Genomic DNA, 12,606 nt, shown 5'->3' with positions numbered 1-12,606 from the left:
TTTAATGATTAGTGTGCAGTACCACCTCCCGACCACGCTGTGGCGCTATAACGTGGCGCTTTAATGATTAGTGTGCAGTACCACCTCCCGACCACGCTGTGGCGCTATAACGTGGCGCTTTAATGATTAGTGTGCAGTACCACCTCCGGACCACGGTGTGGCGCTATAACGTAGCTCTTTAATGATTAGTGTGCAGTACCACCTCCGGACCACGCTGTGGCGCTATAACGTGGCGCTTTAATGATTAGTGTGCAGTACCACCTCCGGACCACGCTGTGGCGCTATAACGTGGCGCTTTAATGATTAGTGTGCAGTACCACCTCCGGACCACGCTGTGGCGCTTTAATAATTAGTGTGCAGTACCACCTCCCGACCACGCTGTGGCGCTATAACGTGGCGCTTTAATGATTAGTGTGCAGTACCACCTCCGGACCACGCTGTGGCGCTTTAATAATTAGTGTGCAGTACCACCTCCCGACCACGCTGTGGCGCTATAACGTGGCGCTTTAATGATTAGTGTGCAGTACCACCTCCGGACCACGCTGTGGCGCTATAACGTGGCGCTTTAATGATTAGTGTGCAGTACCACCTCCGGACCACGCTGTGGCGCTTTAATAATTAGTGTGCAGTACCACCTCCCGACCACGCTGTGGCGCTATAACGTGGCGCTTTAATGATTAGTGTGCAGTACCACCTCCGGACCACGCTGTGGCGCTATAACGTGGCGCTTTAATGATTAGTGTGCAGTACCACCTCCGGACCACGCTGTGGCGCTATAACGTGGCGCTTTAATGATTAGTGTGCAGTACCACCTCCGGACCACGCTGTGGCGCTTTAATAATTAGTGTGCAGTACCACCTCCCGACCACGCTGTGGCGCTATAACGTGGCGCTTTAATGATTAGTGTGCAGTACCACCTCCGGACCACGCTGTGGCGCTTTAATAATTAGTGTGCAGTACCACCTCCCGACCACGCTGTGGCGCTATAACGTGGCGCTTTAATGATTAGTGTGCAGTACCACCTCCGGACCACGCTGTGGCGCTATAACGTGGCGCTTTAATGATTAGTGTGCAGTACCACCTCCGGACCACGCTGTGGCGCTTTAATAATTAGTGTGCAGTACCACCTCCCGACCACGCTGTGGCGCTATAACGTGGCGCTTTAATGATTAGTGTGCAGTACCACCTCCGGACCACGCTGTGGCGCTATAACGTGGCGCTTTAATGATTAGTGTGCAGTACCACCTCCGGACCACGCTGTGGCGCTATAACGTGGCGCTTTAATGATTAGTGTGCAGTACCACCTCCGGACCACGCTGTGGCGCTTTAATAATTAGTGTGCAGTACCACCTCCCGACCACGCTGTGGCGCTATAACGTGGCGCTTTAATGATTAGTGTGCAGTACCACCTCCGGACCACGCTGTGGCGCTATAACGTGGCGCTTTAATGATTAGTGTGCAGTACCACCTCCGGACCACGCTGTGGCGCTATAACGTGGCGCTTTAATGATTAGTGTGCAGTACCACCTCCGGACCACGCTGTGGCGCTTTAATAATTAGTGTGCAGTACCACCTCCCGACCACGCTGTGGCGCTATAACGTGGCGCTTTAATGATTAGTGTGCAGTACCACCTCCGGACCACGCTGTGGCGCTATAACGTGGCGCTTTAATGATTAGTGTGCAGTACCACCTCCGGACCACGCTGTGGCGCTATAACGTGGCGCTTTAATGATTAGTGTGCAGTACCACCTCCGGACCACGCTGTGGCGCTTTAATAATTAGTGTGCAGTACCACCTCCCGACCACGCTGTGGCGCTATAACGTGGCGCTTTAATGATTAGTGTGCAGTACCACTTCCGGACCACGGTGTGGCGCTATAACATGGCGCTTTAATGATTAGTGTGCAGTACCACCTCCGAACCACGCTGTGGCGCTATAACGTGGCGCTATAATGATTAGTGTGCAGTACCACCTCCGAACCACGCTGTGGCGCTATAACGTGGCGCTTTAATGATTAGTGTGCAGTACCACCTCCCGACCACGCTGTGGCGCTATAACGTGGCGCTTTAATGATTAGTGTGCAGTACCACCTCCCGACCACGCTGTGGCGCTATAACGTGGCGCTTTAATGATTAGTGTGCAGTACCACCTCCGGACCACGGTGTGGCGCTATAACGTAGCTCTTTAATGATTAGTGTGCAGTACCACCTCCGGACCACGCTGTGGCGCTATAACGTGGCGCTTTAATGATTAGTGTGCAGTACCACCTCCGGACCACGCTGTGGCGCTATAACGTGGCGCTTTAATGATTAGTGTGCAGTACCACCTCCGGACCACGCTGTGGCGCTTTAATAATTAGTGTGCAGTACCACCTCCCGACCACGCTGTGGCGCTATAACGTGGCGCTTTAATGATTAGTGTGCAGTACCACCTCCGGACCACGCTGTGGCGCTATAACGTGGCGCTTTAATGATTAGTGTGCAGTACCACCTCCGGACCACGCTGTGGCGCTATAACGTGGCGCTTTAATGATTAGTGTGCAGTACCACCTCCGGACCACGCTGTGGCGCTTTAATAATTAGTGTGCAGTACCACCTCCCGACCACGCTGTGGCGCTATAACGTGGCGCTTTAATGATTAGTGTGCAGTACCACCTCCGGACCACGCTGTGGCGCTATAACGTGGCGCTTTAATGATTAGTGTGCAGTACCACCTCCGGACCACGCTGTGGCGCTATAACGTGGCGCTTTAATGATTAGTGTGCAGTACCACCTCCGGACCACGCTGTGGCGCTTTAATAATTAGTGTGCAGTACCACCTCCCGACCACGCTGTGGCGCTATAACGTGGCGCTTTAATGATTAGTGTGCAGTACCACCTCCGGACCACGCTGTGGCGCTATAACGTGGCGCTTTAATGATTAGTGTGCAGTACCACCTCCGGACCACGCTGTGGCGCTATAACGTGGCGCTTTAATGATTAGTGTGCAGTACCACCTCCGGACCACGCTGTGGCGCTTTAATAATTAGTGTGCAGTACCACCTCCCGACCACGCTGTGGCGCTATAACGTGGCGCTTTAATGATTAGTGTGCAGTACCACCTCCGGACCACGCTGTGGCGCTATAACGTGGCGCTTTAATGATTAGTGTGCAGTACCACCTCCGGACCACGCTGTGGCGCTTTAATAATTAGTGTGCAGTACCACCTCCCGACCACGCTGTGGCGCTATAACGTGGCGCTTTAATGATTAGTGTGCAGTACCACCTCCGGACCACGCTGTGGCGCTATAACGTGGCGCTTTAATGATTAGTGTGCAGTACCACCTCCGGACCACGCTGTGGCGCTATAACGTGGCGCTTTAATGATTAGTGTGCAGTACCACCTCCGGACCACGCTGTGGCGCTTTAATAATTAGTGTGCAGTACCACCTCCCGACCACGCTGTGGCGCTATAACGTGGCGCTTTAATGATTAGTGTGCAGTACCACCTCCGGACCACGCTGTGGCGCTATAACGTGGCGCTTTAATGATTAGTGTGCAGTACCACCTCCGGACCACGCTGTGGCACTATAACGTGGCGCTTTAATGATTAGTGTGCAGTACCACTTCCGGACCACGGTGTGGCGCTATAACGTAGCTCTTTAATGATTAGTGTGCAGTACCACCTCCGGACCACACTGTGGCGCTATAACGTGGCGCTTTAATGATTAGTGTGCAGTACCACCTCCGGACCACGCTGTGGCGCTTTAATAATTAGTGTGCAGTACCACCTCCCGACCACGCTGTGGCGCTATAACGTGGCGCTTTAATGATTAGTGTGCAGTACCACCTCCGGACCACGCTGTGGCGCTATAACGTGGCGCTTTAATGATTAGTGTGCAGTACCACTTCCGGACCACGGTGTGGCGCTATAACGTAGCTCTTTAATGATTAGTGTGCAGTACCACCTCCGGACCACGCTGTGGCGCTATAACGTGGCGCTTTAATGATTAGTGTGCAGTACCACCTCCGGACCACGCTGTGGCGCTTTAATGATTAGTGTGCAGTACCACCTCCCGACCACGCTGTGGCGCTATAACGTGGCGCTTTAATGATTAGTGTGCAGTACTACCTCCGGACCACGCTGTGGCGCTATAACGTGGCGCTTTAATGATTAGTGTGCAGTACCACCTCCCGACCACGCTGTGGCGCTATAACGTGGCGCTTTAATGATTAGTGTGCAGTACCACCTCCGGACCACGGTGTGGCGCTATAACGTAGCTCTTTAATGATTAGTGTGCAGTACCACCTCCGGACCACGCTGTGGCGCTTTAATGATTAGTGTGCAGTACCACCTCCGGACCACGCTGTGGCGCTATAACGTGGCGCTTTAATGAGTACAGCGTGCAGTACCTCCTCCGGATCACGGTGTGGTGCTATAACGTGGCGCTTTAATGGCCGTTTCTGGAATAACACCAGAAATGTTCCAAACATTTGAAATCGAAATATCGCGTGAACCGTACGTTGTAGAGACTTGAGAAGTTGATCTACCCAATATAATTCGGCTATGCTGAACACGCCGGTCCAAACCCCGCCTCTGTACGACCTTCCGTTCCTGAGATATGACGAAATTAAACCTTTACACGTCCATCACGTCGTCATTCTTAGTCACACCCACCTTTCCGTCACGTCAGTTCCAGCCACATATGTCATCTATAAGTGTGCCAAGTTACAAGTTGTTAAGACATTTGTTTGTGTGCATATATATGCATATTGTCAACTTCAGACGCTCACTGAAGCGGCCCCGTGTGCCCTCCTGTGGCTGTTTCTGGAATAGCACCAGAAATATTCCAAACATTTGAAATCGAAATATCGCGTGAACCGGACGTTGTAGAGACTTGAGAAGTCGACCCACCCAACACAATTCGGTTATGTTGAACACGCCGGTTCAAACCCCGCCTCTGTACGACCTTCCGTTCCTGAGATATGACTAAATTAAACCTTTACACGCCCATCACGTCGTCATTCTTAGTCACACCCACCTTTCCGTCACGTCAGTTCCAGCCACATATGTCATCTATAAGTGTGCCGAGTTACAAGTTGTTAAGACATTTGTTTGTGTGCATACCCTAACCCTAACCCTAACCAAAACAAGAAAATATAAATATAAAGACAAATTAACGTAAGGATTAGAACTGACATAAAATGACATAAATGCACATTAAACAAATAAGCACAAATATAAATCACAGGCTTAATTGGCTTCACATGGCATTCACATAAACGCTAATTAACACAGAAAAGCAAACAAACTGTACCTCATTGGCCACATAGACTCCAAAGGAATAAAGATGAGGTTAAACGTCTTCTTAGAGATTATTTTCCAACAATTTCTTGGACCAATTCTGCTTGCTCCTTTCCAGACATTGACGGCCGCACGTCCAGTCTTTCTCATGGAGCGCGCCAATAATCTCATCCCGTGGGGTACACAAACATGCGGAACTAAAGTTTGGTTCCCCCTTATCCCCCCGACATCAAATTAATTACACATAAATATTAGAGATACATTAGCTGGCAGCTACAGTTTGTGAGCATATTTATGCTTATTGTCAACTTCAAACGCTCACTAAAGCGTCCGCGTTCGCTCTCTTGTGGCCGTTTCTGGTATAACACCAGAAATGTTCCAAACATTTGAAATCAAAATATCGCGTGAATCGTACGTTGTAGAGACTTGAGAAGTGGGTCTACCCACCATAATTCGGCTATGCTGAACACGCCGGTCCAACCCCCGCCTCTGTACGACCTTCCGTTCTTGAGATATGACCAAATTAAACCTTTACACGTCCATAACCTCGTCACCGTAAGTCACACCCATTTTTCCGTCACGTCAGTTTCAGCCACACATGCCATCTATAAGTGTGCCAAGTTACAACTTGTTAAGACATTTGTTTGTGTGCATATTTATGCTTTTTGTCAACTTCAGACGCTCACTGAAGCGGCCGCGTTCGCCGCCGCCACAATAAAAAAAACTTTTTTAAAATGGAACTGATGCAAAATTGAACAATACAGTACAAAAAACAGAAAACACAATCAGTTTGTATCACAAAGATTTGTAACAAGAAGCCATCAACACATTGATTACCTGCTCTGGGAGCAGATGGGTTTCCTCCAGTGCGATCCAGTGCAGCTAATGTGCTGGTATGCTGCAGCAGGATCTCAAAGGGAACCAGCCTCTTTAAATATTAACGCTGCAGAGATGGAGCAGAAACTCCTCTGAGCCTGATGCTCCAGACAGGCCTCAGGTTTCTCCTGCTCAGTGTGAGGCTGTAACCAGAAGCTCTGTCACAGATCCACGGTCTCTCCTGACTTTCAATCGCCCACATCCAGTGAGCATCAGGAAATTAGTAGGTATTAAGTATTTGTCCATATGCTCCTGGGACCCAGCTCGCCAGTTCGCATGTCATCTGCAATGGACAAATGTCCACTCCAGAGGACATGCTAACTGGCTGGATCTCAGGAGGATATAGCTAATCCAGATGTAATGACTTTTTATTTATAACAAAGTCAATTTTGATTTCATAATGTCGTTTTTCAGCAGAATGACTCGGTCTGTCAATCAAAGCACAAAAGGCGGAGCCAGCTCAGTGATTGGCTGATCCTTTACACAGACACGAGCAGCAGCACTTGCAGCTGGAGTGAGTTGAGCTGCAGAAACGATACGATATAAGAAGCAAACAAACAAAGAAGCAAACACCGCTGAAGTCTGGCATCTCTTCTGATTGCTGCTCCTGCATGTTGAAGTAGCCGCTGAGAAGCTATTTCATAATAATATTACCTTATTTTACAACTTAATGGCCATATTATATATTTGTCTGTCATTTATCAAAATTCTGTTTTTATTTATTTAATTTTTAATCTTTTGGGCTTCCATAAGATGAAGGTGATTCTCCATTTGGTCCCTTCTCTCATGAATATTATAATAGCCTTCGATTGACAGGCGTATGACGTCAAATGTGCACCGTCACGTCCTTTAGAGAAACTCTTCCTACTTCTTACGCGCGGCGCGTCGCGTCCCGGCCTGGACGCGCCGTGCGTCCTGCAGAGGCGGACAGCGGTTCAGTCCAATGGCAACGTGGAGGGGAGTGTGTGTTGCACACGCTACTAGGTGTGGCTTATGGGGGCTATAAATACGGGCTGTGGGTCGGCACAGCGCCCCCCCGGACCCACAGTGAGACAGACCCGTCCCTCTGCAGCCGCGGTGAGTCTTCGCCTTCTAACGTCTTTGTTCTCAGGCTGTTTCTGAGAGTTCCGCTCAGCGCGCCGTCCAGAACCTTTTCTCACCTGAGGTGTTAAAGTCACTGAGGGTGTGGCCGCCTCAACAGCGGCGGCACTTTAACGTATGTGCACGTGACGCGCGTACAAGGATCGGACCGGGTCAATCAGTGATTATTGAAGAGTCCGGGTCAGTAATGGGGCCCGCTGTGTTCTCTGTTCAGAGAAGGGCTGGTCGTGGGTGTGGCTCGCAGGACGGTAGGGAGCAAACCAGCCGCTGCAGAAACGCAAAGGCTCTTCACCTGGGGGGGGGGGGGGTAATCGCTGTCCTGTCGGGATGAACAGATAAAGCCACAGTGAATAAAAGACCGTTATAACAAAGCACCCCCTCTTCTCTTCTCTTCTCTTCTCCCCACAGACACACCCCAGACTCGACCATGTCCCTCATTAGCAGCTTCTTGCAGCAGACCATCTATCTGGGCATGCCCGATGAGTCGGTATGTGCTGGCGGCGGTTGCCAGGCCAACCATCCTGTTTGTCGTCTCTTCCTGAGGAATGTTAGAGTGGAAAAATGTTGTCGGGCAGAGTGAGGAGGACAGGGGGGGAAACGAAAACGAGAGTCTGGAACATTTACCATACAGGCCGTCTTGTGAGCGTGACTCACACCGGCAGGAATGTGTGCCCCTCCCTTTATAAGCTCAGCAAACAGAAAGAAATGCTGCCTCGGTTTTATCTGGGAGGATATCCTGCATGACGTCCGCCTATCAGCACTCCTTCTGATGATGATGAATATATTTATTAGATGGAATGTTACAGTACAAGTACAGTCACACAGTAGCATGTATTACAGTACAAGTACAGTCACACAGTAGCATGTATTACAGTACAAGTACAGTCAAACAGTAGCATGTATTACAGTACAAGTACAGTCAAGCATCCTGTCTCAGAGGAGCATTTCTAAAAAGCCCTTGCGGTCTTGTTTCCTTTGAAAGTCCTTCGTACATAAATCATCGACATTTAACAATACAAATAAAACTAATATTAAAATACTCCACAGATATAAAATTACAATAAATTACAAAGACGCTTAATATGTACAACGTAGGTGGACAAAAAAAAGGGGGGGGGGTTGATCCGGAGAGAGTCGTGATGACTATCTCCGTTTCTGTCCCCCTGAAGGGTGTATTTTTAGGGCCGTTTTGAAGGAGGCCAAAGAGGTGCATGTTTTGAGGGCAGGAGTCAAACAGTTCCGCCCTTGGGGGGGCAGTATTATAAAAAGATGATTTACCCATGTTTGTCTTACAGGAGGGTGTAATCGGGTTGTCGTTTGAGCTCCCTCTAGTGTTGTGGCTGTGGGTGTCTAATCATGCCGTAGTCCAAAGGCGTGGGGGCAGTCGGGTCGGGGGGCTGGGGGGTGGGGTCAGCCGGCCTTCCGTATGTGTAATGCTATGAATGTTTTACAGGGTAATTCCAACTCTTAGAAGTATTTACTCTAAACGCTCTGCTGCCAGGTCCTGAAGAACGAGGGGACGGTGACCGCCGCACCCAATTTCAGCCCCAGTGGAGATGCAGCAGTCTTGGACAAGGCCATCAAGGCAAAAGGTGAAGCAGAGTGCACATGGGACGATGCTTCAAGGCGTGTGTGAACATGAGTTGGCTTTGCAACGTGTCTGTTTGTCTCATGTTGGCTTTTTGTAAATGTTATACTGCCCCCTGCTGGCCATCATGCTGAGGCCACTGCTTGGTTTCTTTGAACAGGTGTGGATGAGAACACCATCATTGAAATTCTGGTGAAAAGGAGCAATGGGCAGAGACAGCAGATCAAAGAGGCGTACCAGCAGGCCAGCGGCAAAGTAATTCCAATCGCTAAAGCTGACATCATTTTCACTGCTCCACACCGTCGCATGCTCTCTAACGCGCCATAAACTCACCTCAGCCTCTGGAATCGGCACTGAAGAATGCTCTGAAGGGAGATCTGGAGGATGTGGTGCTCGCTCTGCTTAAAACACCAGCCCAGTATGATGCTCAGCTGCTGAAACTGGCTATGAAGGTACACACGTTCTCACCTGAATTCAAGGTACTTTATTATCATTATGCGAACATAATAAAATCGTGAGAAGGCCCACGGCTTAAGGCACACATCATGACATGACATGAATGTTCAGAGTTCTCAAAGAAGGGGCGCTGCTCTTCCCCTCTGCTGCTGGGTGATCCACAGATTCATGAATTGTGTTCCTAACATGGATGTGAAAGGTGTTTCCTGCTTGTCATCAATCTTTCTCAGGGTCTGGGCACTGATGAGGCCACCCTCATCGAGATTTTGGCTTCGAGAAACAACATGGAAATCCTGGAAATGAAGAGGGTCTTCAAGGAAGGTGCGTGCCCGCAAACACTCCCCAGTTCCTTCAGTTGGGCGTTGGGTTTAGAACTGCAGTGGGGAATGTCGGCCTCTGCTGCAAGACAGGATTTGAGCTTTTTAGATCCTTGTTAATGTTGGAATATCCTTTCAAAGAATACAAGAAAGACCTTGAGGATGACATCCGGTCTGACACCAGCGGGGATTTCAGGGCCGCACTCCTCGCACTCTGTAAGGTAGGTGGAGGACGATGACGGCCAAACTCCCCCGCTACAGAGCCGACACCGCCCCTCAGTCATCGTGATCATCATGACCGCCTGCCCAGCCGTAATCGTTTTAAATCACGCCACACACTTGGAACAACTTTACAGCTTCACATGACATCATTTTCATTAGTTTTACTTAAAGCCTGACTTTAAGTTAAGATATCAACTTAAATTTAAGACCATATCGTCTCTTCACTTTGGGTCAGGCATGGCGAAATGTAAGTCAATCGGTATGCGGTTGTCCGGGTGAGAGATCATGACCTGCTTGATCTGTAGGACTGGGACATTTCTGTCATCTTGCGCCATCCATCCATTTTCTTGTACATGATGAATGGATGATGTCATCACATTATTCTTGTTAAAGCTTTGGGGCAAAGTGGGCCAAAGTTCAGTTAACCTGGATTTAGGCCGTCAGATCTTTCTGCAGACAAACAAAAATCGTTGCTCAAAAGGATCATAATGTAATGATAACGTGCTTTTTTGATACGTAGGTTTTTTACAACTCTTGCAGGGGGATGAGGTTTGTTCCTTATTCTTTTCCTTCCTTGTGCTTCTGCATGCTGAGGATGCTGACGTCTGGTCATTTCCAAAACTGTAGCCCATTGAAATGAAGCTCTTTCTCATTACTTGCATTACCTTGCCTGCCTGGGCCTGGACTTTTACAAATCTTTCTGGTTAGAAGTGTTTCTGGGCTGATGTACAGTAACCCTAACCGCATTAGCACGATACCTGAGCTACATATGCTGCGAGACGATCAAAAACCTGAGTGTTTACCTGCCAATCATCAGGAGAGCTCTGCAGAGGCTCCGATGGTACGAGGGCTCTATTTCCTTTGGTGCAGTTGCTGTTTGCCCTCCTCGCAGGCTGGCAGGACTGAAGGTGTTTGTGATCAGCTGATTGACAGCGACGCCAGGTCTCTGTACGAAGCCGGAGAGGGGAGGAAGGGTAACGATTGCTCTGTCTTCATAGAGCTGCTCACCACCAGGAGCGCCCCTCATCTCCGTCAAGGTTAGTCGGCTGACGGTCCTGGTCAGAATCGTCCGTTCGGTCCCGTCGGATCTGATGCTCGCCCATTGTTTCCTCTCTAGTGTTCGACAGATACTCAAAGTACAGTAAAGTGGATGTGGCCAAAGCTGTCAACCTACAGATGAAGGGAGATATTGAACACTGTCTCTCAGCAGTAGGTAAGGGCCAAATGTCTGGTACCTGGACATTAATTCTGAGGTCCCATTTTAACATTTGTTTCATTAACTTTAGTGAAGTGTGCTGGAAGCAGGCCTGCATACTTTGCAGAGAGGCTCAACGTGGCCATGAAGGTGCAGTACAAATAATCCTAACATCCAGATCTAAATCAAGTAGATGCAGGATGTGACCTCTTTTCTATCCATCAGGGTAAAGGGACCTGTAAACCTGTCCTGACCCGCATTATGGTGAGCCGCTCTGAAATAGACCTGAAACGGATCAAGGATGAGTACAAGAAAAACTACAGCAAAACGCTGTACCAGGACATTCTGGTGAGCAAACATCTGGCCTCTGGGAATGACAATAACCCTGTTGCACTTATCCAAATAGCGTTCTGTCTTTTTTACCTGTAGGATGACACAAAAGGAGACTATGAGAAGATTCTTCTTGCTCTCTGTGGGGAAAACTAAGATGTGGCCACTGAGATCAACGCTCCGATTAAACAATCGGCAGCAAGTTCAATTGTGGAAGTTCACCTGTATTCTCTTGACGCATATTGTTCCCACTGCTCTTTTGGAAAACCAATGAGATTGTTGTGCTATTGAGAAGATGTTAACAGCAATGAGCAAATATTAACATGGAATCTGCACTGCTTCACTCGATATATTCCCTCCCAAGCCAGAACGCTTGTACTAGATTTGACCATGGCGTGTCAGCGGACCAGGGCTGTGGACAGATTTCACTTTACTCTCCTCACAGCATCATATCTGGTCTTCGGAATCACAGCTTCTAACCAATGTAGACATAACCCCGGTGCAGCGATGGCCTGTTCTCCAAGGAGGTTCATGTCAAATAAAGGCTTTTTGTATGAAGGCTCATTGGGGCAGTCTTGGTTTCTTTGTACACCGTACACATCAAACGGGCATGAACCACCTGACGGAAGGTGTGACTCCAAGTACTTAAGCACTGATTTCACTGTGAAATAAGATTTATTATTGTTCTTTATCTTCATTGTCCTGATAGTCCGATCCTTATGTGAGTCCAGGGCCCTGAAATCTGTGTTTTGTATCATGGCTATACCTCTGACCGAGGTTTTCTTCAGGCTCCAGACCAGGAACTTCCAAAGATAAATTTGACGGAATCAGTTTCAGCTGCGATCTGATCTCTGCTCAGTCTGGATCGTTACCTGTAATCTCACAGCAGGGAGCAAAGAAGGGACAAATACCTGTCTGGTAAAAAAATTGACAAAAAAGTCAATCAGAGAACAAGATTTCTGGGCAAAATGTCTGCTTTTGTCAACAAAAGTGCGCTCCGGACTCTTGCTGGAGCCTCGTTCAGCCCCTCTTTGACTATGCTAGCACCTCCTGGTACTCCAACATCAAAGTGTCCCTGAAAACCAGGCTCCAAACTTCCCAAAACAAACTAATTCGGCTACTCCTCAATCTGGGGCCCATGGCCCCCCCTTCTTCCTGGACATTTTGCTAGCCTAAAATGGATCAGGGTAGAAGACAGGGTTAAACAACTCAAATTGGGATTGGTATTTAAAATAGT

The 12,606-nt window shown here is 48.8% G+C and overlaps 1 protein-coding gene across 1 annotated transcript; it reads left to right on the top strand.

Moving 5' to 3' along the window:
- The first annotated feature begins 7,184 nt into the window (after positions 1-7,184).
- anxa1a (annexin A1a) lies at positions 7,185-11,933 on the top strand. The gene is made up of 12 exons (XM_068760603.1): positions 7,185-7,237; positions 7,670-7,748; positions 8,763-8,853; positions 9,010-9,104; positions 9,188-9,301; positions 9,536-9,626; positions 9,764-9,843; positions 10,737-10,881; positions 10,962-11,057; positions 11,131-11,189; positions 11,265-11,387; positions 11,469-11,933. The coding sequence occupies exons 2-12, from the start codon at positions 7,689-7,691 to the stop codon at positions 11,523-11,525; spliced, it is 1,011 nt and encodes a 336-aa protein (XP_068616704.1). The 5' UTR covers positions 7,185-7,237; positions 7,670-7,688; the 3' UTR covers positions 11,526-11,933.
- The last annotated feature ends 673 nt before the right edge of the window (positions 11,934-12,606 follow it).

Source organism: Brachionichthys hirsutus, chromosome 4 (assembly GCF_040956055.1).
Source record: "Brachionichthys hirsutus isolate HB-005 chromosome 4, CSIRO-AGI_Bhir_v1, whole genome shotgun sequence".
NCBI classification, from domain to species: Eukaryota; Metazoa; Chordata; class Actinopteri; order Lophiiformes; family Brachionichthyidae; genus Brachionichthys; species Brachionichthys hirsutus.
Note: the sequence above shows the minus strand (reverse complement) of the source record. Positions and strands in the feature narration are given on the sequence as shown.

Coding starts and splice junctions, on each gene's coding strand:
- anxa1a (XM_068760603.1), top strand. CDS start 7,689: ATGTCCCTCATTAGCAGCTTCTTGCAGCAGACCATCTATCTGGGCATG. Junction 7,749..8,762: donor TGGGCATGCCCGATGAGTCG/GTATGTGCTGGC, acceptor CTCTGCTGCCAG/GTCCTGAAGAACGAGGGGAC. Junction 11,058..11,130: donor ACACTGTCTCTCAGCAGTAG/GTAAGGGCCAAA, acceptor CATTAACTTTAG/TGAAGTGTGCTGGAAGCAGG.